At 37.3% G+C, this 26,885-nt stretch overlaps 1 protein-coding gene across 2 annotated transcripts; it reads left to right on the top strand.

Moving 5' to 3' along the window:
* Positions 1 to 1,179: 1,179 nt before the first annotated feature.
* On the top strand, positions 1,180 to 13,997 carry FAM161A (FAM161 centrosomal protein A). 2 transcript variants are annotated; one of them, XM_083348680.1, is made up of 6 exons: positions 1,180 to 1,528; positions 2,723 to 2,958; positions 4,973 to 6,136; positions 8,624 to 8,723; positions 9,245 to 9,405; positions 10,736 to 13,997. In XM_083348680.1, exons 1-6 carry the CDS (start codon positions 1,394 to 1,396, stop codon positions 10,962 to 10,964), a joined length of 2,025 nt encoding a protein of 674 aa, XP_083204806.1. In that variant the 5' UTR covers positions 1,180 to 1,393; the 3' UTR covers positions 10,965 to 13,997. The 2 variants fall into 2 exon arrangements, with proteins under 2 accessions (XP_083204806.1, XP_083204807.1); XM_083348681.1 differs by lacking the exon at positions 1,180 to 1,528 and adding an exon at positions 1,830 to 1,911.
* Positions 13,998 to 26,885: the final 12,888 nt, after the last annotated feature.

Raw genomic sequence — 26,885 nt, 5'->3', positions numbered from 1 at the left:
TGATGACTCAAATGATGCTGGCCAATTAACACATTGCAACACAATATATTTGAAATGTATAGAAAGTGATTTATTCTTTTTCCAAGGGTCTTCTCACCTTGTACCTATGGGAGACATCTTTTACTTATACATAAACAGATATTAAATCTACCTTTCTGGTTGGATCCTATTTTGGCAAAAGGCACACCAAGCTAAGAATCTTGCCTTGATTTAGAGCTAACATCTCTAGTATATAATGTGAAAATAACGTTTTCTATTTTTTCTAGAAATCCACTACAATAATCCTACAGAGTAACATCTAATTTTTAAAAAGTCATCTCTTGATATGAGCTGATAACCTTGTACCATTAAAATACTGCATGGTTAAAAGGTTAAGGCCTTTTGGATAAAAATTTGGTGGAACATGCAGAAGATTTTCAAGCAAAGAAAGTTTTGTCCGCAACTTTTTTTGTTGGGTATAATTACAGATGCTACGGTTGTGGACACTAAGCTGATGTTGAATTTAATTACGGCAGCAAGACTCTTAATAGGTCAATATTGGAAGAAGGAGGAACTGCCGACTGTAGAAGAATGGACTTTAAAGGTTTCTGACCTGGCAGAGATGGCAAAGATCTCGGCTTATTTGAAAGATCACTCGCAAGAACGTTATATTATGGAGTGGAGAAAATGGATTGAGTATATCCAGAACAAATATGGGACTAAAAAGTTTCATGTAGCATTTGAATAAGTCTTCCTTTTTTTTTCTTTTTTCTTTTTTTTATATTTAATGGTAATAGTGTTTGTAGTTATCCTATATGAGCCAGAGAGTGATAGATTTTAGAGTTTATGGTTGTTAGCATATGGATGTTTATGATTGTTTTTTTTTTATACTTTGTACTTAGCTCTGGGAAGTGGGGGGGAGGGGGAGAGGGGTAGGGAGGGGGAGGGGGAGGGGGGATTGTTAAAGATAAAATGTATGTTAAAACTTTTCAATAAAAAAAATACTGCACGGTTTTCCCATTATCTCCGGAAATTCATCCCCAGATGCCTCTAACATGGGAAATAAAAGACGGGAGAGGTTTCAGAACAGGCGAAGAATTCACGTAAACATTGCGCAAAGGAGACGCGTTTTTATACACGACTGGAAGGTTCATGTCCTCTTCGAGATGCCGTAGCGCAGAGGTGGGGGGGAAAAGATGGCCCTTTTATGACTTGTGGACTTCAACTCCCAGAATTCCTGAGCTGTCTCAGGAATTCTGGGAGCCGAAGTGCACAAGTCATAAAAGGGCCATCATTTCCCCACCCCTGCCGTCGCGTCTCGAGGCTCTTAAGTCAAGTAACCTTAGCAACCAAACACGCTTGTTAACCGGGCCAGCAGGTGGCTGCTGTGGCTTCCTTGTCCTTTGAGAGGCCCATGGACGCGTCCCACCGAGCTGCTTTGCTCACCGCCTCCTGCCTGCATATGCCGGTGAACCCGCGCACCAAAGTGCCGGCGGCGCTTTATGAAAGGGTATCAGAAAGAGCCTCGTTGGAAGATGGCGTAGGGCAGGTAGGTAGCCGGCTGGCTCGCTGGCAGGCTGGCTCGTTGGTGCCGCCGCCTTGTTGCTGCCGCTCCTGCTCTCTAGTGGCTGGAGGTGGAATCGAGGGACGGGATTTCTGCAGAAATGGTTTCCCGAGGCGTTCAAATCCCCCAGCGCAGGGGTAGGCAACCTCGGCTCTTTTATGACTCGTGGACTTCAACTCCCAGAATTCCTGAGCCAGCTATGCTGGCTCAGGAATTCTGGGAGTTGAAGTCCACGAGTCATAAAAGAGCCGAGGTTGCCGACCCCTGCCCCAGCGCCTTGGGTCACGCACGTCATTCCCCAGCCGGCTAGAACGCGACAATAGCTTAATTATGACGATTAGGTGCCATCCGTCGCTTTTAGCGACCGCGTAAGTAGATTTTCTCCCGACTGACTCTAACGTGATCCTTCAGCAATTCCAGCGGTGCCTTGAAAGCTACTGTAACTGAATGCATCCACCTTGCTGCTGGTCGTCCTCTTTTCTATAGTTTACCCTTCCTTTAAAGAACCTCGCCCAATCCTAATTTTGCCCCCTATTCAGTTTAATTGAATCCCGGGTAGATTATCCGTTTGGATAAGAATGCCATGTGATTCCAGCCTTGTCAAGCCAGATCTTCCTAAGGATGAAAATATGATAGCGAAGGCATTTCTTTCCTCCCTTCCTCCCTTCCAAGATCCCTGAGAATTTTTCTTTGCCGCCTGAATTTTCTTAATAAAAATACCTTTTGCACCATTTGCAGCACTGAACACAATTCTGCAGGCTGGCAGATTTGGGGGATTTTGTTACTGTGATATTAAAGTCCCTTTTAATGGAAACCCCCCCCCCTCTTCATTGTTGCATTAGAAGCCTGTTCCAAAATTTGCCTGCATTTGTCTTGGGCATATGGGAGAACTTCAGGTGTCAGCTCTTTATATATGATATATAGGAGATACTCTGTATTAACTTGCTGGAAATTTTGAACCATTTGTTATCCAGAATTATCTATTGATTTTAGGCTTTGTCGAGTTAATAATTTGGGTTAATCAGCATTGGGACTTTTATTCTGCAAATCCAAGCAAATAGAGAAGTCTTACATGTTTCTTAACTGTCCTTAGGACACTAAACTTATTAAATTGCCAGTTATTTAATAAATATAATTTTCTCAAAGAATTAAAACAAACATGGCCATCTTTTGTTTTAGGAATCCTTAAGTCCAGGGAGAGAATACAGTTCCATCATGTGTGCTGATTGTAAAGATTGGCTAGATCTCTCAAACATGTACCTCTCAAATCAGGAATATTATTTAAAGCTGGAAGAACTTAAGAATGCTCATCTGGAAACCATGGCAAAATTGGAAGAAATGTATCAGAATAAGCTGTTTCTAAAAGATGTTCAACCTTTAACTGACACAGATGTGATGCATTGTAAGACTTACAGGTAATTTTTACAATAATATACAGTTGTGAATTATCTTTTGTCTCAAAGTGGTTAAATATTGCATATATTAAATATTGATCATTGGAACAAAATATTGTAATTAAATATGTTAAATATATTAAAGGAATGTAAATAAGTCTGATGGAAAACAGCACTAAAAAGAATACCTAGCTCTTGTAGACAACGACCTTAGCCTGAGCTATATCCAGGTACAAAAAACAAACACACAGAAGAAAGATTGAAAATAGATCATTAATTTTTCTGAATTTAAGTTCTGTTCTGTTTTGCTTTTAATTAGTGTTTCCTTTAAAATGTTATTGTGAAATATACAGTTGTGAAAACTATACCAGCCAGAATTACATTCTTGCAATTTACAGTGAGATGGATCCTTGATTTAGGAAATAGATCAAGAGACAAGAATTTCTTCTCATGCTGTTCTATAATTTTCCAGAAAGCTTGTACAGCAGGAAATGTACTTCTCAAATCAGGAATATTATCTAATATTCTGGAAGAACGTAAGTTTCTCACCTGAAAACCATGGCAAAATTGGAAAACGTATATCAGGATTGAGTTTCTAAAAGACTTAACATTTAACTAACTGTGTGATTCAGTTAGGTAAGCAAGAGTAAAACAAATCAGTGAGAGAGAAGTATCTCTCTCAGACTTTATAGGTTGTGTAAAGGTTTAACAACACTGATTGTTTGACCAGTTCTAAAAAAAAAGAGAAGAGGGCATCAGACTGCTGATTTTCTCCCCTATTTTTTTGATGTATAATTAAACATAATACAGGCTGTGACTCTGGCATTAAAAATTAATATAGAATATGACAGTATAACTAAAAACTGCCTCTTCATCATAGGTAGAAATGGAAACATTAATTGTAACTTCAACTAAGTATTGTCTTAGCAATGTTTTTGAGTTATTATACATATTAGCAAGAATAAAGTGTGGATATTAAGAGAGTAAGAGATGCCCAGTAAGATCAGATCAAAGGCTCATCACACTCAGCATCCCGTATCTTACACTGGTCAATCAAAAGCTATGAAAAATATCAAAGAATAGATGTCATGCCTGATAATATGTTTATTTTGTTTTCTTTCTTTAAAAGTCCAAAACAGTGCAAATATTTGTATTACTGTAACTTCTTTTTATTTTGGCTGTGATTTTCACATTTCTAGATTTACATTTTATCAGTTGGATTAATGAATTTTACTGGAACTATAATTGTTAATTATAGCCTGACAGTGGGCATATTTGTACTCCAAGAAAAATATGGAGAAAGGAGCACACGATTCAGAAATCAACTTAACATTGTGTGAGAATTGGTATTCTTTTAATCTAAAGCAGAAGTCCCCAACCTTTTGGGCACCAGGGACCGGTTCCGTGGAGAGTAGTTTTCCACGGACCAGAGGGTGCATCCCACGGATGGGGCTTTGCTTGTTTGTGCGGACCAGTTGCTGTCATGCTGCAGCCCGCTACAGGTCCACGGACCGGGGGTTGGGGACCGCTGATCTAAAGCTTAACATAGGTAAAGGTAAAGGTTCCCCCGCACATGCATGCTAGTCGTTTCCAACTCTAGGGGCCGGTGCTCATCTCCGTTTCAAAGCCGAAGAGCCAGCGCTTGTCTGAGGACGTCTCTGTGGTCATGTGGCCGGCATGACTAGACGCCAAAGGCGCACGGAACGCTGTTACCTTCCCACCGTAGTGGTCCCTATTTTTCTACTTGCATTTTTACGTGCTTTCGAACTGCTAGGTTGGCAGAAGCTGGGACGAGTAACAGGTGCTCACTCTGTTACGCGGCACTCGGGATTCGACCCGCCAAACTGCCGACCTTCTGATCGACAAGCTCAGCGTCCTAACCCACTGAGCCACCGCGTCCCTTTTAAGCTTAACATACTCATAAGTAAATAATTGTTTTAGACATTCTTTATTCTGTTTGGCAAGAGGTTCCACAGCTATTATTTAATCAGGTTAATTTGTGTCACAACTAAGCATTACCTTTTGTTATATTTAGATCGGCATGGGAAACTAAACCATTTCAACTTCAGAACATGCATAGATCGTTTTCTGCATCTGATCTGAACAGTTCATTCCATTCATTAAATTTCTCCGATGTGACTGATGAAACGCTAGAGTTAGGAACAAGTGACAGTGATGTTGGATCACTAACACTGGACAAGACTGAAAATGCATGGGATGGCTGTTCTCTGGAGGATTATTCACTCAGCTCTAAAACTATTTTACCCAAATTAAATGTTTTGAAGCTAAGCAAGAAAAAGAAAAAGTGGTTCCCCAAAATCACAGTACCAGAACCTTTCCAGATGACTATTAGAGAAGCTAAGAGGAAGCAACAGAACATCAAGTCCAAGTCACTCATGGAGCTGGAAAATAACTTGCTGAAGAAACAACTAGAGGAGGAGGCCGAGTGTCAAAAACAGTTTAGAGCCAATCCGGCACCTGCACATGTTTTTGTCCCTCTTTATCATGAAATAATGCAGGAAAATGAAGAACGTAGAAAGTCATTTAGAGAAAGGAGGGGAAATTTCCTTCTAGCCACACAAAAGCCATTTCAGTTTATTGAAAGAGAAGCACAAAAGAAAGAACTGAGAAAAATGCAATTTTCCTCACCAGAAAAAGCAAAAATGTTTAAAGCTAAAGCAGTTCCTAAATTTGTTTCCAGTTCAGAAATGAGAGAGAAACTAAAGGAAGAAGAACTCTATAGAGACATTAGAATTCAAGTTAGATCTGAAGAGCTCCTACGTAATTCATCGCTTCCCAATAGCAGATTAGGAAATAAAGGCGCCATTAGGCCCAGGCTGCAAAACTGCTTTGAACAAAGTGAAATATCAAAATGCAAGTCAAAGACCAAAGTTAAAGTCCCTGATTTTGAAACATTGCATAAAAAATTCCAGAAGCAGCTTCAAAAACATAAGAATGTGAAAAGTACCACAATCAGTGAGCCTTTCAATCTCCATACCCCCAATATTTTGTCCAATAAAGAGAAAATTCTTGAGGACATCGAGATGGATGAAGCAACATTAAAAGAAACACGCTGGCCTTATGTCTCTACAAGATGTCCCCCTCGAACTTTGGATGGAAGTTCATATCCTTCAGGCTGTGTACAATCTCCGTCTCCAAGAATTACAGCATCTACAAGAAAACGGCTAGAAGCCATAAGGTAAGCCCTTAATGTGCTGGGTAATTAATCCCAAGTTCTTTGTGGCAAGTAAAAACATGCAGATGTTGAAAATACTTGTTTTACAGAAGTATGGAAAATGTTTCCATGTCAAGGATGTTCCCGAATTGCCATTGTGACTGTTCTGAGTGTTAAACAAATCACATGTGAGAGATTTTAAAGATAGAATGGACTATTTTTTTCCCCTAATGTTTGAGGGTTCTACTGGTGCTATTCTGCTATTGTTCCTCAAGTTGAAAAAGGCATGTGGCTTTTGTTGTGAAACCACCTTGGTCTGCATTAACCAATGCTTCAGACTCCCAGCGTGTCATCCTAGTCTGTCAGTTCCTCGTCTATATGTCACCCAGTCTGCAAACATTTTGAATATATCTACATCATCTACATCTGTACTTATATATCTGTGTGTCTGTATCTATATCTCTTATCTCTATATCTATATCCTGTACTTTTTTAATCTCAAACATGAGTGACTACTTACCAGCATTTAGGGCCATAGAAATCCGCTTAATTCTGCTTTTGAAAGGAAAATAGTTTTTGTTTAAATCCAAGCCTTGAAACCTGCAGACTCAGATAAGGAAAAGGAGCCTAAAAACTATTACAAATCTGTAAGAAACTGGGGAAATCCAAGGAAGCAAAGTGGATCCAGTTTTTCGGACTGTTTGTTTCCAATCAATAGATGTTGATAGGTGAATGTTTTTGACTAGAAATCTGGGTTAAGACTTTATGCTTTAATTTGGCTGTGCATACTTATGTATGCTTTATTTACTCTGATATTTCAGTTGTACTCTGATCTCTCTCTCTTTTTAATCTATGCCAGGCATGTCAAACTGCCAGCCCGCATGCCGGATGCGTCACGCTGCAACTGCGCCCACCCCATTGCCGGCAATAGGGAAAAAGTCGTGATATGTCCTGTGACATCATGTGACGTCACGCGTTTTGACATGCCTGATTTATGCAATTCCATAGTGTGGGAATGTGAGGGCCACAAAGATTTCCTGGTGTTCACTTTATTTTCAGTGACAGGAAAGCCAAGAAAAGAAATGTGTGATTTCTATTCCAAACACAGATAGTCCTCAACTTACAACCATAATTGAGCCTAAAATTCCACTGCTAGGCAAGATAGTTGCTAAGTGAGTTTTGCCCCATTTGCAACCTTCCTTGCCCCACTGAAGTGAATCACTACAGTTGTTAAGTTAGTTACACAATTGATAAATGAGTCTAGCTTCCCCATTGAGTTTGCTAGTCAGAAAGTGGCAAAAGGTGATCACATGATTCCAGGGAAATGCAGCCATCAAATACATTGCAGTTGCCAAGTATCTGAATTTTGACCACATGACCATGGGGATGCTGCAATGGTTGCAAGTCTCTTTTTCCAGTGTAGTTGTAACTTTGAACAATCACTAAATGAATGGTTGTAAATTGAGGACCACCTGGACTCTTAATAATGAATAGAATTAAAGGGAAAAAAATGCTTTTTGAACCACAAAATATGAAAAAAGTGGGTGAAAATAATTATTTTTATCCTACTATTCATTATTTGGAGTTCAAGCAACAAAAGTATTTGTTGCAGGGGACCCAGGTTAATTTTTTGATAGCCACACCAAACTTTATAAACACTGAAATATCTCCCTCCCAATACCTGGGGTTTGCTCTGTTATCCAAAGGTGCCTTACCAAAAGGCTTCAAAAGGGGTATCGAACTGCCGGTCTGCAGGCCAGATGTGTCACACGGAGGCCGCACCCACCCCAGCTCCAGCAAGGGGAAAAAAGTTGTGATACGTTGTGACACATCATGTGACGTGGCGAGTTAGACACCCCTGAGCTACAAGGTCAAAGAGACTTCCTAGACCAAATTTGATGGGGCTGAAATATTTGTCAATCACAACAAAATTCATTTGGTAATGGATTCAGATTCATGTATCAAATGCTACAATGTGATCTGTGGAAGTTTGGAATATATATATATATATATATATATATATATATATATATATATATATATATATATATATATATATATATATATATATATATATATATATATATATATATAATGATCTGTCCAGGTGTTTTGAGAAAGAGGGCCACAAAAGCTGTTATGCCTTAGCCAGACTTAAGTTTATTTTCTTATTCAGGAAATCGGCTGAGGAAAAAAAGAAGGTTGAAGAAGAGCATAAAAGAAGAGAAGCAAAACAAAAAGAGAGAGCAAGAAAGCTACAAAGGCTTATAGCTACCCGGGCTGAGGCAAATGATCCACATCAGAGCCTAGCCAAGATGCTTAACTCAAAGTTAAAATTGTTTAGGTATTCTGCAATATATCCCCTGATTCCTGACCCCTTAGATACAGGATCCTTAGTTTAGTAGTAGTAGGCAGAACCATATAGTCTTTGCTCCTTCCATTTTTATTTTGCTAAAAGATTCATATTTAAATTCCATACCATTTCCATGTCATGGTATATTAAAAAAACAGGAAACATGAAAAACAGAGAATGAGAGAGTATCTGCAGGAACTGGAAGAAATTGAAGAAAGGGTGGAAAAGAGGCCTCTATTGTTGGAACAAGCTACACAGGTCATTGACATTATCTCTGATATTTCTCTCTATATCTGTTTATGAAATTGCTATTTTTTCTTTGTATGTTGTGTTTAATAATTATTGGTAAGATCATGCTACTAATGCCACCTGTCGCGTCATTAGGCTTAACTTGATTTACCAGTGCCATTGCTTCCTGCTATGGTGGCTTAATGATTGTTTTAAAGTGGTTTCCACTTTTCTGACCCATTATATGTCATGATGCAGAGAACATTAAACGCTGATATTTTTCTCATTGCTTGTTGTTGATTTGCAGCAGCTGACAGCATTGAATCTGGATATATAATATGTTTGCCAGCTTAAGGCTGTGATTGAGAAGTTAAAACTTGTCAAGATGTAAAGCTGTCTGCTGTCTGAACAATTGATTTAGATTTCAGTCAAGTAACCTGCAGATTTGGAATCTTTTGTCTTGTAAAATAAAAGGAACACATGTAGAGTGATTTCTTTAAACGTGGAGATATCTTTCAGATATATTAATTTTGTTTTCTTTTTAAATGTAGAAGAATGCGCGGCTAGCAGCAGAGAAGCATTATTCTGACTTGCTGCGAGAGCTGGGACTGTGTGAAGACTTTATTTCAAAGAAAGGCCAAACTGCTACTGAAGAGTTTTTGCAGGATTCCTACAGTAATAGCTTTGAAAGCTTGGCAGCAAATGTAGAAAGGTAAATTTTTAGCTTGGAAGCTTATAGTCCTATTTTTGAGCTTCCTAATGTACTTCATTCTAAATACGAAATGTCCAGAGCTGGTTTTGATTAGGAAAAGCTGACTTTTCAGAGGAAGAATGCATAATATGCCAATAACAGACAAACAGCTCTTGAAGAGTTCTCTTGTTTTGCTTTCTATGTTTTTAGTATACAGCAGGGATCCCCAACACTCTGGTCACCGCCCAGTACTGGGCCGTGGCCGATTTGGAACCAGGCCGTGCAAGCGTGCTCAGCTCCCACTTGTATTTATTGCTCCTTTCCTTGCTAGCCATTGTTAATAGCCTGGTTGTTCAGGGACATAAAAACACCAAGAATAACTGCACATATCTTTGTGTATTATATTTATTTATTTCAGCATACTTTTTTATATTTGGGAAAAGTTTATTGTATCCTTTAAGCTGACTAGAATAAAAATTTGGGGAAAGACCCATTTCCCATACATAATTCATTCCACTTTATAAGCCTGAAATCAAGTTATCTTATAGGATGTGAGGGCGATCTGGCTGTGACGTCTGTCACCCCATTGATCGCCAGGGTTGATTCGGCTGATCTGGCTGGCTAGGCGGGTGTCCCCTTCCTCCCTCACCGCTCCATGTGCATCCCTCCCGAAGCTGCGTGCTTGGTGGTAGAGGACAGCCATCCCAGATAGAAGGAGTGTACTGATCTTCGGTCAAGGATATACGAAGTTATCTTATATTTATTTATTTATTTATTTATTTATTATTTAGATTTATATACCGCCCTTTCCCGAAGGACTTGGGGCAGTTTACAGGATATTTAAAAGAAAATCAATACAAAAGTTAAAAACAATTTAAAAAGATTAAATCATTCCGAGAGAAAAATAAAAACCCCAGTTAAAGTTAAAAAAATTGCTGAATGACCTGAACAGATGTGAAGAACTAGGCCTTTATGACGTGTGAACTTCAACTCCCAGAATTCCTGAGCTAGCCACTCAAGAATTCTGGGAGTTGAAATCCACAGGTCATGAAAGGACCATAACTCTCCACCTTTTTAAAAATTGAATTTTAAATTGAAAAAGCAGGACAAATGTAATAAATTGTAATAATGTAATAAGTTGTTCACTCATAAAATATTTTATCTTTTTCTACCAAACTTATAACATTCAGCAGTTTAAAGTTAAATAAATTATTGGTCTGCCTCTGAAACAATGAAAACCAATTGCCAAGTTTGAAAAGGGGACTCTCTGGCCTTCCACTCTCTGATGTAATGTGTTTTGAAAGCAATACATTATTATTCAGTGGACCTATTGTTTCCCCATTTCACCCAGTGATAATAATGAACATGAAGAAAAAAAAGAATCTGAAGAAGATAACTCCCAATCGCTGTCAGCTCAGCATAGTGGGGAGGAGGAGGAGAAGGAAGAAGAGGAAGAAAAAGAGGAAGAAGATGAAGATGCTGCCACTCAGTCAGATCATGCTGATCAAGAAACTCCTGAGCATGCAAGTGAAAATGATTGCAAAGATTCAGTAGAAAAATCCAGTGATTATGAGGGCTGATTAAAATATATTGCTACTACTCTTAGTCTCGATGCTCATAGTTTATTTATTGCACCTAACACAGATAGTCCTTGGCTTAGGACAGCTCCTTTAGTGACCGTTTGAAGTTACATCACTGGAAAAAGTTGACTTATACAGTTTGTCACATCTATGACCGTTGCAGCATCCTCATAGTCACATGATCAAAATTCAAATGCTTGGCAAGTGATTCATATTTATCATTGTTATGGTGTCTGGGGATCATGTGATCCCCTTTTGTGACCTGACAAGCAAAGACAATGGGGAAGCCTGATTCACTTAACGATTGTGTCACTAACTTGACAACTGCAATGATTTATTTAAGTGTGGCAAGAAAGGTCGTAAAATGGAGCAAAATCCACTTAACAACGGTCTCACTTAACAATATAAATTTTGGGCTCCGTTCTGGTTGTAAGTTGAGGACTATCTATTGAAACTAAGGTATAAAACAGGCATATACATAGAATGAAGGCTACTGCTAAGCTTGTAAGCCACCCTGAGTCTTCGGAGAAGGGCAGGATATAAATAGAATTAAAATAAATAAAATAAAAATAAAACGAAAAGAAATCACTGATTTCCAGTGCTGGTTGTGTTTTAACATGTTTTTTAAATTCACAAATAATTCTTAGGGTACACTTTATTATGGTGTAGCAAACATTATAATTTCTCAGATTGTTATCTTTTGTTGTAAAAATGTACCTGTCTACTGACATAACTGGTGATTATAATCACATCTCATATGCATTCCTTTCTGACTGTTCTTAATGTTGTTGTATCTTGTTCTTGATCTTTTTTTTAATGATGTACATTTTGACTAAAAATCTTTATTGCTTTGAAATAGTTTTTTTTTAAAAAAATAAGAAATTCTGGATGTTTTACAATAGAGTATAGTGAATATTTTTGATTGAATTGCAGTGAGAAATAATTAATTATCCAAAACAATAGCATTACAAACTTCTCTCAAATTACCCATGAACTTGCAGGTATGCTGTTTCAGCCTCCATTTTCCTTATGTGGATAATAATGCTATTTTTCAATATGTAAATGCTACACACCTTTGCTCAAAATGTAATTTCAGCAACCATAGACCTGGGAGGATCAAGTATTTCCCAATTGATTTTTGAAAATGTGCAATATGTTATGCTGGATTTTTTTAAAAGTTTGTTTCCATAAACAAGAGATTTGATTGGAAAGGATATTGAAAGGATATTGTTAACAAATAATGACATTGTGAATGAGGTTGGAAAAGGAGCAAGTATAGTACTGAATATTCATGAGCAGTACTTTCTAGCATTATGCACCTGCCTGTGACTACACAAAGTACTTGTGCCTGTTTCTAGCCCTCTGGCTGGTGCAGCAAGGCTTCCCCAGCTACTGTGGGAGCTAGGAGAGAGGTACCGCTGCTTTAACCAATTGCAGAGAGGCTATGTTTGTGCTGCCATGAGTTCTGATTTAGCATCTCTTATGAATCTAATCCAAATTACTGCACAGTCTTATGCTCTGTAGGCTTAACAATAATTTGACTAGAGCAGGTGTCCTTCAGTACATCGATCCCTTCAAGTTTGATTATTCATCGATCCCCAAAATTTATTATTTGAAAATAATTTACTAAATATTACTATAATTGATAGCATTATGAATAATAATAACCGTTGGACGGTCCCTTGGGAATCAATATTGAATGCTTGGGGAACCCTAGGGGGTGTAGTGGCCTTGCGGTTAAGGCATTGGGCTTGTCAGCCAAAAGGTTGGCAGTTTGAGATGCAATTACCATGTGATGGGGTGAGCTCCCGTTCCCGCCCCAACTCCTGCCAACCTTGTAGTTCAAAAGCATGCAAAAGCAAGTAGATAAATAGATACCACTTTGGTGCAAAGGTAACAGTGTTTCGTGTGCTTTAGCATATAGTCATGCTGGCTACATGACCATGGAAGCATCTTTGAACAATGATGGCTCCCTTGGCTAGGAAACAGAGATGAGCACCGCCTCCTAGAGTCAGACACAACTGGCCAGGGAAACCTTTCTTGGACCTAAGGCAAGACAGAGACACAGAGGCATAGGATATTTAGCAGATTAAGCTTGGAAGAGGAAGCTTGGAGTAGAAGAGGAAGTAGCTCCAGATAGGAAAAAGAAGTCAGCATTTGTGTTGCTCATTAACTGTAATATATAATAGGTAGCTGTAGGATGCCTGTGATAGCAAATTCTTAGTTAATTTTTTTTAATTATGTAGGATTTCACTGACCATTGTAAAATCTTCAGTTATGCTCTTGATCTTGTCACTGACAAATATAAGCACTTGATTTGTAATTATTTCCATTTTAAAAAGTTCTTCCCTATCTTCATTTATATACGTCTGGGAGATCTGTGTTTTTTTGAACATCATGTTCCACTAAGATTTTTTTTTCCAGATAGAGATTTTCTATTTCCTGTATTGTGACCTGAGTAGCAACAACATCCCTATCAGTACAGCTACTGGATGTATGATTTCAGAAGACAGTTATTTTTCTGTCATGTTTATCTCAGTGTAAAAATACATTGCCTAAAGCTCATTTGATATTTGGAACACCTGATTGTTGTGTCTAATGTACTACACCAGACATGTCAAACTCGTGACGTCGCACAATGTATCGGGACACTTTTGCCATTGCTGGCAATGGGGTAGGTGTGGCTTCCACGTGACGCATCTGGCCTGTGGGCCAGGAGTTTGACACCCCTGTACTATATGAAGAAAGGACAATGTAAATCCCTACCTTTACCACCACTGCTGTCCTACCTATAGCTCCACTTAACCCCTTTTCTAATATTCATGATGGAGAAAGGGGCATAGTGCACCACACATTCACCACCTTTTAATAACTGCTATAAAGTACACTATTATACCAATAAAAGATAATTCTTGAGATTGTGAAATAAGGTTTGAGGAGAAAATAAATTTACTCATTGACAATCTGTACCATACAAGTGTTTTCTTCCATACTAGTATTTGTAATCTTCCTCAAAATGTAATATAAATGATTATTAATACTCAACATGTCAGGCAATCCTTTTTGTAAACTGTGTGCTCCCTACAGTCTCAAAGACATCAAATATTCCTATTTTGCAGTACATACTTTAGAATATCAGAAAAATACCAAAAAAACTATAGATGTGTTCATGATATCACTAGCAGACAAAGGAGAATTAAGGCAGACTACACCCTTTTTCATTTAATGGCCAATCCTATAATACACTTTAAATTTCTATCAGATTTTTCAATATAATCAAGGAATATTTGCCATTCAACATTAAACCTAATTAAATTCTGATTAAAACCTGCAATCATGCTGATTTCAGCTGAATTTTCTACTTAGGTATGTTAAGAATAGTAGTTTTTCAATCTTGAAAATAGCCGATTTGAACAGGACGTCTTTCTGAGTGACATTCAGATTAATAACAGAATCTCATTTTCTCAGAAATTCAGAAATGGCTAACTAAATTTAATGGAGCTAACTCTCCACAAAGACATAACTATTTATGTACGTGCGCTTAAAAGCTCATTTCATCAAAACAAAGCTTCAGAGGCTTTTTTTTATAATTTAGGAGGAAAGTCTCCAGACTGCATTAAGCAGCTCTCTTTTATCAAGATGGAGAAATGCTTGCACATGTATTTCTTTTTTTTGGGGGGGGGGAAGGGGAAGGCCTTCTTGTGGGCTCTGCTGTCTTAAGACTTGCAGATTTCAGAAAAGCAAGGTCAAGTAAAAATTCTCTAGCTGCTGACTTCCGGTTTCCTGTTGAGCAGCGAAGCAGTTGAGGATTCAGAATGCTGAGCCCTTCAGCTGAATTTCTGTTTGGGGACCCTAAATGGGTCAGGAGCCACCCCGGAGAGGTGGCAATGAAGGAAGGTAGTCCCAGGGACCTAGGAGAGACCACGGTCTCCCTGATCGGTCCAGGAGAAGCCTACCAGACACCAACAGAAGAAAGGTTAGTTAACTCCATTGTCTAGCCCAAGCTGCAAACAACGGAAGTCAAAAGCCCTACTTTAAGCTGATTGTAAACAGCTCATTTGAATCTGGGTAAGAATATTGATTTTCTCTATCCTATCTACTTTCCTGAAGAAGAGAATTCCCAAAAATAAAAGACCTCCGAGAGAAGGAGGGTCCCCCCCTTGACCTTTTGGCTATTGGAAGCAGTGAATTTTACCCTTTAGGGAGGGAAAAGATTAGAAAGATCTAAAAAATGAACCAATGCTGACATCTACTGATGGACGAGGATTATTTGGGGACAAACTTCTGTCTCTGACCTTCAAAGTTCTCAATAAACACAGCTGTGTAGATAAGGTGAGACTTACAAATCTTAGACAATGAATACCTCAGAAGAGGAAATATATGATAAACTGCAACCATTTCAAAGGACAATGATCTTAAATTACAAAGAAATACTTTGAAAGTATTTGAAAGTATGAATCAACTTATCTCCAATTTAATTCCACTTCAAGAAAACTCTCAGGAAAATATAGCAGAGATGACCGAACATAATTCTGAGGATAGAGACTTAAAGATGGAACCTTATAAAACAAAAGAATATGATTTAATTCAAGTGGAAGAAAAGATAACTTACATTTCAATGCTTCAAAGCAATTTTGAGAATAAGAAAAAGGACTGTTTTTTCCTATTCTTCTGAAAAAAACTGAAATTTAAACAAAAGCAAATGTTTTATCTATTTAAATGTGACAATAAGAAAAACATAAAAATGTGTTTTGAATGAGAGTTAAAGGATTAGATGATTAGAACTATTAAATGGAATGTTTAAAGTTTAAATAGATTAAATACATTCTTAGTTATGGTAAAAAAGAAATTGAGGGAATAAATATATATTAAATTAGGAGAGATACATATTTTAAGTCATATGTTATTTTTTGTATCCTAGTGCTCTTATCTTTTTTTGTTTCCCTCTTTCTTTTTTCTTTTTTTCTCCTTTTTTTCCTCTCTTTTTGTCCATTCCCTAAACTAACCTAATCCTAAACTAAATAAATATATTAAATATAATAAATAAATAGATAAATTTGTAAATAAATAGGTAAATAAATAAATAGATAAATAAATATAAATAAACAAATGTGATATTAAACAAGATAAATAATGCCTTAATGCCCTAAACTTAACTAATCCTAAACTAAAAAATGTAATAAATAGATAAATAAATAGATAAATAGACATATAAATAGGTAGATGAATAAATAAATAGGTAAATAAATAAATATAAATAAACAAATGTGATATTAAATAAGATAAATAAGGAAGAAAATAAATGTAATTACAAAATCCCGTTGATGCGTTTGGTGGAATCAGAGGATGAAGTAAGAAGAAAAATACCTTAGAAAAATTAGTGCCACTGAAGAAAGCAGGGAGATTTTTGGAGAAATATGCACAATTAAAACTGAAAAAATGGTGCAGAGGTGAGAGAGCAGAATTGGAGATATTCTTGCTTTTGCAAGAAGCAACTTTCCCTTTCTCCAGCCCCCTTTTCTCCAGCTGTTAATTGTTACTTTTGTATTTTAATCCTACTTTGGACATTATTAACTCGTATCTCTTTGGATCATAATAATTGTTATCATTGCTAGTGAAACAAGTTCCCCTATACGCTTTTCCATTCATACAGAGTCAGTAATTGAAATATGAGAATAAAGTATATTTTCCCCAAACGTCTGCCATTAGAGCTTGACGTAGCAGCAGCTTTCCTCCCTCACATCCACTCCCAGACCAATTCAGGGGTACAGAAAATGATACGACAATGTCGGACATAACACAGCAATTAGGTTCGCAGCATATTGTCAACAGTAACATCAGTGGGACTTCTTGATTTTGGTTTTTGACTTCCTAATAGTCATGTCCCATAATTCTTTGGTTTCCAGAGTACAAGGTATCAGTCTGCTTCTCCTCAGCATTGAGGATGCAAAGACGTCAGAGAAGTCTGTCACGCCCAGTTGCAAGGGTGCATGTGTAAAATTTCCCAGGCCTAACAAATATAATTCTCAGGCACCTGCTATCCATTGTAATCACTGGTAAGAGATGGGAGTGTGCATCGAGGGAGACGCTGCTGGCATTCCCGGGCTCTCAACTTCACCCCACGTTTCTGCCATGTTTTACCAGGAGCCTCAGAGATTTACCTATCCTTCACCTACACTCGGATGTGGCCCTTCGCTCATGGCTGGTGCTGCCTCGTGGTACCGGCAGTCTTCGGGAGGGATGGGGCGTTTCAGCATGTGTGGAAAAGTGGGAGCGTGGCACATATGGAGTTTGGCACTTTGAAATGTGATGTCATTGTGATCGGGGCCCTTGGGTGACCTGCAGAAAGTGTCGCTTATCTTTCCCTGTGTTGCAAAGCCAACTTGCCCTCCTGCGACGCACCTTGGGAAGCACACAAACATTTCCTATAAAAGGGCTGGTGTCTTGGCAAGCGAAACTGCTACTCTGTAATAGCATTGTGGTCTCCTGGCTACTGTAACAATGCCATATGATAACAACAACAAAAACACCCCTAAACCTTTCTGTGGGGATAGCCTGCTGCACGTCCTTCTGATTAGCTACAGTGCCTGGGACATACCTCCTTCCCCCCACCAGCTGGACACTTCCCTGGCAGCCATGTTATCCTAAGCTCCTGTGTTTTGCTCTTGTGTTTTGCGCTGGACAGCAGCTGCCATTTTGTTTTATTATCTTATGCATGTAAACCTTGTGGTGGGATAACGATGGCCCATTAGACCAATGAACTTGCATCAAGCAATGTTTTATCACCCGGTCCAGAAGTTCAACCCATACTTTTCCCTGGGGTCACCTTTTTAATTTCTTCCCAGGCTGGATCAAGCATGCTCCTATTGGTGTTTCTGATAAAGAATTATCTTTATGAGCATTTTGTAACTTGGTTTAAATATAAATTATTCAGAATAAATTTTGGGTTAAGATTGTGTAATATATTTCTCGCTTTTTAAAAATTATTTTTGTTACTATTTTTAATATCTCTTGTTGCATGGGTAATTTTTAAGTTTTACTCGTGTGCTATTAATACTTTGTAAGAGTGAATCCAGCAATTGTAATTTATTTAACAGATTGCAGTAAAATGTGAACCGCATTAGGTGCCAGTTTGTTTTCCGGTCCAATTCAATGCGATGGTTATCACCTTTAAAATCCTTCATGGCACAGGATCAGTTTACATAAGGAAGTGCCTTGTCCCACCTCGTCCCACCCAGTTAGGGGGAAAGGGTATGTTACAGACCCTGTCAGTTAAAGAATTTCTACTGGTGGGATCCAAGAAGAGAACATTCTCTGCCATTGCCTCCCTCCCATTGAACATCTTGCCTCCAGAGGTGAGTTTGGCCCCCACTCTCCCAGCCTTCCAACGAGTATGAAGACCTGGCTCTGCCAATTCATGTGGGGATCAAAGAGCAGCGTGCCACTTTTGGAGGACCTGGTGTGAGCCTGAGAGAAAGTCCCTCCTCATTCAGTTTTCATTCTGTTTAAATTCTTATCTTTTATTGCATGGAAAGGTTCTTTCTCAAAAAATATGGAAATCGTACTCATTGCAGTGTATTTTTGGCTGACCCTTAAATACCTGAGATAGCTTCCTTGTTGGGTCTTCTGGCATTAACGTTGTTCCTCATAGGGGAAAATACTTAACACAGTTAAGGTCAGGCATTCCCAATGACACAAAAGTGAAGAATAAATGAACATATTAGCCGTATCCCTCTTAAATTAGATCCTGGGAGAGGGAGGGAGGGAGGGAGGAAGGGAGGGAGAGAGAATTTAAATAAGTCAGGGTCAAATTAGTTTTTATAAAGGTGGTGTTGGTTTGTCTTCTTATGTAGGGTTCATGAGTCTGTAGTATGTGCTAGAAATCATTTCATGCCTGTAAGTGCCCTCCTTTGCAGGACATTGAATAAAAATAAATTCAGCAATAGGTTACCTTTCCCGCTTTTTCAAAAATAGCTTTCAAAAAGATTTTTAATTTTTCCCCCCATGAATTGTTCTGAAATTTTCACATTAAAATTAGGCTATAACATTCAGACATGAAATAGGAGATTTTAGACAGAATGCCCTCTCTAATGCCATTACAAATAGAGCTTATATATTTGCTTGAATTTCTTCATAGTCTGTTATTAAAATATTGTTCTTTAGTGTGAATTTGGAAGAAGTATTTTATATCCAAAACATAGGTTTTATCTATCTCTAATTAATTTTTCTAGTGTCAAGCTCGCTACAAAATGTTCTGCAGCTACTCACTTGAAGGCTATTTCTCCAATTAAATGTCATTAAATGACACATTTGGCAGCTTTGGTGTGATTCCTAGCTTTGGCTTCAGAGCCCTAGTCCATTCCCCCCTTCTTTTCTGCAAGCATAATAATTGTAATAAGGTAGAACTTAAGTACCATCAAATATCTGAGTAAATAAAGGAAGAATATATGATCTCTTCCCTTCCCACAGAGTAGTTACTAAAAACATTTATTTGCAACCATTGGGTAGCTATTCTTTAAGATCTTATTGAACACAAGCAAGTTATTGTAAAACACTGCTATTACTCAGCTCTATATGCAGGTAACAAAGAAATCAAAAAGGGAAATGTATTCATTTTGAGTGCTTACTTAGTGCTAAGCTAAGTCTTCTTGCTCCCTCTACTTAGTTCTATGTGCTTTGCATGTTGTGGAGTAGGAAGTGAAGCCCGAACAATACAAAGAGGACTCTGCCTCATGAGGAGACAGGCCCATCCAGTGGAGCATTGTGTACTACATATAGCCATGTTGTACTCTCAAACCATTATGTAGATACATTTTCAATAATTCAAAAGGTAGTAAACATCAGTATTAGTCAGTGCTTTTTTTTGTAAAAGACAAAGGTGCCGGAACTCACACATGTTATACAACCCGCCTTGCCAACCCTAAAAGGTTCCATCCAAAAAAGGTGCCGGAACTCAGTTCTGAGTGTTCAATGAGAAAAAAAGCCCTGGTATTAGTAGTCACTGATAGACTGATCTTTCATTAATCTTCCAGTCCCCTTTAAAGCTATCTAAATTAGAAGTTATTATCACAAGAGTTAGCTGCAAATACCATCAGTTAACTATATGCTATCATTACATAGGCAAGAGCTGCTATTAAGTCCTACCTTGCTGTGGTAAGCATGATCAAGCAACAATACATTGTCTTTATTATGTAGCACTAACTCCCAAAGGATCTGATGATGATCGGGTCCTTTTGTCCCCCTTCTCAGATGACCAGCCCACCTGACCCAAGCACACTGATACAACTTTTGAGATATGTGGAACATTAATTAAGATAATAGCCCTTAGGATAAAAATAAGATTAAACAGTAGAACTACAGGTAGCAGAATAAATACTAATGCAGTAAGTATATAGTCAATAACACAGCAAAATGCAGGCAATATAGATAACTCAGTCATATGAGAAACTATCCTTTAATGTAATACAATAATGTAATGTTACTCAGACTGAAGTATCCCCAGTCCCATTTCTAGGGGCTGCCTCTTCTTTTTCATCTGAACTGCTGGCTGACTGACCTATCAGAGATCAGCTCCTGGCAGCCAATCACAGAAGTTCTTGTCTATATGGAAGCGTCTGAGCAGCAACTGTAAATCTTTGTGTGAATTTGTGAAATGAAGAAAACTGCTGATAGAGCAGGGCTACTATTGTATCCATGGATTGCCACATGGAGGCCTTGTTCTAGGTGATCTGAGCCTTTCTGGGCAAGGTGGGGCCTAGAGATTCATCTGTAAGGTCATGCAGAGGAATTTTCAGAAAATCTAGCAAACCAAGTCATTCAAATTCATTCCCAATTAGACTCCAGTCTTGGTGCAGGTCCAGTGGAGATGACTGTGGTATAGTACTGCCCTGTTATCTGTAAACATTTTCAACCATTTGGGCTTGAGGAACTGGACAGGGCCTTCTTAATTGTGAACTTAGCCACCTGCTTATTAGCTTCATACCCCTCCTGGTTTTTCTCCAGTATCCAATCTCCCCATTTTAGGAATGGTTGTGGAGAAGTGGTTGTGCAGCAGTCAGTGGACCCTGGATGAAGTAGATTATCCAGACCCCTTTCAGTCACGATTCAGACCTGGGTAGGTGATAGAAATGGAGAGGCCCCGAGGAGGAAGAGAAACCTTGGGAGTTCTGAGCCAATGGCGGTTGGCCCAAGTGGACCAAGGGAACTCTTTAAACAGACAGGAGAAAGGCTACCAGCAAATATGCAGACACCCAAGCCATAGACAGCTGGGAAAGAAGTGAAGAGCTGTGGCAGTGCTGCTGAACAGCTGACATGCCACCCAACAGCTGACATGTGATATCTGAGTGAGATTGTTCTTTATTTCTCTTCCCTATAGACTTTTAAAATATAGCAGTTGGCTCCCTTTTAAACTTGGATTATAGCCTAAAGCAGTTGGCTTTTTTAAAAGTTGGATTATAGCCTAAAGTAGTGGAACTTTTTCTAAAATTGGATTATAGCCTAAAGCAGTTGGCTTGGGGTTTTTTCCCCCTGTGGACTTACAAAATTTGCTTGATTAAACAATCAAGGTATAAATCACCTTAGTAGAGGGCGAAGGACCGTGCTTCAGAGGATGCATGATGTGCATGAAGGAAGGAAATAAAATACGACGCATAATCTTACTAAATACCTTTTAAATTACAAAAATATAAAAACTAAATATATGTTATAAAGAGAGCTAGCTGACTACATCCTAACGTAACAGACAGTAACAGCAAAGTGAAGGACAATAAAAGAATAACTGTGAGAAACTTTTTCTAGACATGTGCACAAAAACAGTCTGAAACCATAACATATGGGATTCACTATGGTTACCAGATAAGCTATCACCACAGGTGCAGAGAGCAGGGGAAATGTACAGTTAGAAATGAACTTTTCTGACGAACTAAAAAAAAACGTGCAGTGACAGAGTGCACCGAACCTTACTAAAATCACAAAAAAAAACACCTGCTTCTGCACCCTCCTCTGGAACATCTAGTCCAGCAAGTCAGGGATCTATTGAAGCAATGTTATAGTGAGAGAAGGCAAACAATTTTCAAAAAGAAATGTATGCAACTTTACAACTAATGCAAGAAATGATGCAGAAGAATCATCAAGAAACAAAAAGCAATCTTGATAAACTAAATGAACAAATGCTTGATATAAAGACACAATTTGAGGCTCATCAACAAATGATTCTTAAAAATGAGCAAAGAATTCAGAAGGTGGAAGACCAATCAGAAGATACTGGAAAAAAGGAAGTATTAATGGCAGGGAACAAAAGATTAGAACAAGCAAATCAAAATTTAGAATGAGCAGTTGCTGCCTTGGAAATGGAGAAAGCTGTACACTACTTAAGATTCTTGAACATATCTGAAGATAGAGGAAGATATAGCAGAAGCGATTATTAATCTATTAGAAGAGGCACTAAAATTGAAAGATTGGAGATTCAGCAAGAAGTAGATGAAATATTTAGAATGAATTCAAGTTATGCGAGGAAATACAAATTTCCCAGAGAAATCCATGTAAGATTTATGAAGAAAACAACAAGGAATGGGATATTGAAAAGAGCCAGAGATGACCCATTACAATATAAAGATAAAGAAATAATAGTGTTGAAGCAGATTCTGAAGAGAATAAGAGATACTCAGACAATATCATTTTTTGACTACAAAGCTGATTACAAAATGAGTAAATTTTAGATGGCTGATGCCAAAAGGGATTATAATCAATTGAAATAATATAAGACATTGATTGGATTCAGTGTGGAAGGCATGGGATTTTGATGAAAGACATAGAACATTTCTGGGAGAAAGAACACAATATCAACAAGAGGATGGAAAAAGCCAGAAACAGACAGAACAAACAATAGAGGAAACAACTACACAAGTGGAAGAAGAAAAAGAAGATGAATCAAGAGGTTGAGGGAACGGTAAGAGAACAGAGGACTACAAGATCAACAAAACCTAAATATAAGTTAATCAAAATGGAGAAGGAAAATGGAATCTGGAATCTTTTCAGTGAATATAAACAGACTGAACTCCCCATCAAAAAGAAAAAGAATTTTCAAACAACTACAGAAATTAAACATTGATATAATTTGCCTGCAAAAGACACACATAATGAATTTTTGGAAAATTCAAAAATTGGAAAATTTTATTATGCATCAGCTCAACAACAACAAAAAAGGAATAGCTATATATGTTAAAGAGACAATAGATTCTAAAATGATTTATGCAGATGAAGAAGGAAGAATACTAGTGGCAGAAATACTTTTAAATCAAAAACAGGTACTTTTGATAGAATATATGCACCAAATAACAAACAAGAAGAATTTTACCAAAACCTTCATAGAAAAATAGCAGAAATGGAATATCAAAATATATGCCTAATTGGGGATTTCAATGCAATAGTAGATGGGACATTAGGTTATAAAAGTAGTAAATCAGGGAAACAAGGAAGAAAAAGATTACCTAAGACTTTTTTCAACATGATAGAGGAAATTGGTATACAAGATATGTGGAGAAAAACAAACCGAGGAAAATTACAATATAAATTTTATTCCAATAGTCATAAATCTTGGCCTAAAACTGATATGATTTGGATGACGCCTGAATTAAGGGTTAATATGCAGGAAATTGAAATAGAATTAGGCACCTGGGCAGATCATAATCCTTTAAAAATGATGTGAAAAGCAATGCAGAAAAAATTAAGATGGACTTTGAACCAATCTATATTAAAAGAGAAAGAATTTATAGAATTAGCAACAAAAGAAACAGAATTTTTCTTCAAAGAAAATAAAAAAGAAGATACAACATTACAAAATGTATGGGATACAGCCAAAGCATACATAACAAAAAAAAAACCCTAAAAGAGACAACAATGGTTAAGAGAAGTATTTAAAAAATTAGAATTAGAACTACAAATAAACCCACACAAGAAAATATTGAAAAGACAAATGGAAATAATAAAACATAGATTAAATTTAATAGAATCAGAAAAATTGGCATAACAAATCAAAAGGGCAAAGCAAAACTTTTTTTGAAAAGGCAAATAAACTATGAAGATGGTTAGCTTATAAACTTAAAAAAACAGGAGAAAAAATGGATAAACAATTTAGTAGATGAAAAAGGCTGTTTACAATTTAAAAATGAAGCAATAAAAAGATAATTAAAGAATACTATGAAAAACTGTATGTTAAGGAAGAAATTCTTTGGGAGAAAATGACTCAATAAATGGAAGAAAATAATTTACCAAAAAATTCCTGAAAATTTCAAGACTATGTTAAATGAAAAAATAACAACGATGGAACTGACAGAGGCAATAAAAAGACAAAAAAATGAAAAAAAACACCAGGACCAGATGCAATCCCAGCAGAGTTTTATAAATGCTTACAAGATACATTAAGTTTACCATTGAAAGATGTATGTAATGAACTTTTATTGGAGGCAAAACTCCCAAATACATGGACAGAAGCAAAAGAGGACTCAGACATGACACAGATAAAAAAACTATAGACTGATATCACTATTAAATGTGGACTACAAAATCTTCACTTCAATAATAGCTGAGGGACTGAAAAGATTTTTCATTGAATTTATACATCCAGACGAAAGCAGATTTTTGCCAAAGAGACAAATAAAAAATAATTTGAGAGTAATATTGGACATATTGGAATATAATGAACTGCATCCAGGGAAACAACTGGCATTAATATTTTTTAGATGCCCAAAAGGCATTTGATAATGTTTCTTGGCAATTTATAATTCAACAAGTAAAAACAATGGACTTTGGACAAAACATTATAAATATGATTCAGACAATATATCAGAAAGAAACAGCAAAAGTGATTGTAAATGGGGATTATACAGAGAATTTTGATATACGAAAAGGCACAAGACAAGGATGTCCACTATTCCCACTACTATTTATCTTAACTTTGGAAGTTTTAAATAAAAACATTAGGTAAGATCCAGAAATTAAAGAATTGAAAATAAAAGGTGAAACCTATAAATTGCAAGCATTTGCAGAAGATTTGGTATTCATTCTAGAAGAACCTTTAGAGATGATTCCTAAACTGTTGGAAAAGATAGAACAATTTGGAGAGGTAGCAGGACTAAAGAAAAATAGAGAAAAAATCAAAGTGATTGTTAAAATTTTTATAGATAAACCAAAAATATCAGAAAAAATAGCCTTGCAAATAATCAAAAACATCAAATACTTGGGAATATATCTGACAACAAGATGTTCAACAATAAAGAAAGATAACTATATTAAATTGTTAAATCAAATAAAGCTTGATTTGGAAAAATGGAAAAATCTGCAACTGTCGATGTTAGGAAGAATTCCTATGGTGAAAATGAATATATTACCAAAAATACTATTTTTGTTCCAAACAATACCTATAAAACTGGAGAAAAAAATTCTTTGAAGATTTAAACTCTCTAATTCAAAAATTTATCTGGCAAGGAAAGAAAGCTAGAATTAAATTGAAAATGTTACAAGAAGCTAGGGGAAATGGAGGTTTTGGCTTGCCAGAATGGGTTTTATATTATCAAGCATCAGTACTAACATGGGTAAATGAATGGATAACTCTTAGAAATAAAAGATTGCTTTACTTGGAGGGACATGACCTACAACTTGGTTGGCATGCCTTTTTTATGGTATGGGAAAAATAAAATACATAAATACTTCCAAAACCATTATATTAGAAATGCACTATTATTTCAGGAACAAAGATGACCAGCCCCTAGCCCCAATAGTCAATGTGTGATGGTGTTTAACAGCCCCAGGCAGTCATAGCAGCAATAGTTAATGATTTCACAGTGACCATTTGGAAACAAGTGGGGTGGGGAAAACCCTGGCTCCAGGCAGCAATAGGAACATGAACAAGGTAGTCAGTGTTCTGCAGTAACAGCTCGCCCCACCAAGGCAACTCCCCACAATGTCTATAACTTGCACAAGTAACAATAATCAAAGTTCAGATGGCCGCTAGTCTCCAAAGCAGTAACGACCAGCCTCTCCTTCTCTTTTGTCGTTGCTCGCAGTCTCAGGTCTCGTTGGTGTCAAAACCCCTTCCCCCTTTCCTTTATTGTTAAAATCTGAATTTATCAACCCCTGCAATATTCTCTCTCCTCACTCTCTCTCTTGCTTCCACTCAGGATATTCCCCCTGTGAAAGGAAGCAGTAAATTTCCACCTTCTCTCTCTCTCTTAATCTTTTCTTCCCTCTCCTTCACAGAAAGGGATCAGCTAAAACCGCAAATCCATCTTCAACTTCACCTGGTCTCTCTCCAACAACAGCAACCCCCACCCCCTTTCTTTCCTCCCTTTTTTTTCCCTTCCGCCCGATCCATGCCCACCACACCCAAAACTAGCAGCAACTGTCTGAGCTTCCCTCTCCCTGGGCAGGCTCCTGCAAAACCTTTCAGCCAGCCCCACTAGACTAACATGGGGAAAAAAATAAAATCTAAGATCTATTTGAAAATTCCAGGATGGATCTCAACAATGGAAGCATTTGAACATCCAAATCTAGTCAGTCTTGATAGAATATGGATATATAAAGATATTCTAAATTCTGAAGGGAACTTAAAATCTTTTAAGCTCTGTAATGTCCTTTTTAATAAAAATTATATCAAGATTGTATTCAAGATTGTCCTCACCATGGATTTGTGTCACAGCAATTTCATACTGGCAGTTCTGTTTTCAGTGAAGAAAGAGTTCAACCGTAAATGGGGTCATCCTGAGATGGTTAAGCAGAGTCAGATTCTGTTAGTAGTTGGATGGGAAGCCATGAAAAACTTCTAGGGCTAGGTTGAACAAGATTGGGAAATTAAAAACACATAAAAGGTGGCAATACAAGGCCATTTCCATATGTTGGCAAGCAAACCATATAGACTTATCTCCA

The sequence above is a fragment of the Vipera ursinii genome (genome assembly GCF_947247035.1).
Source record: "Vipera ursinii genome assembly, chromosome: 1".
NCBI lineage: Eukaryota > Metazoa > Chordata > Lepidosauria > Squamata > Viperidae > Vipera > Vipera ursinii.
The sequence above is the reverse complement of the archived record's forward strand: the minus strand, read 5'-3'. Positions and strand labels throughout refer to the sequence as shown.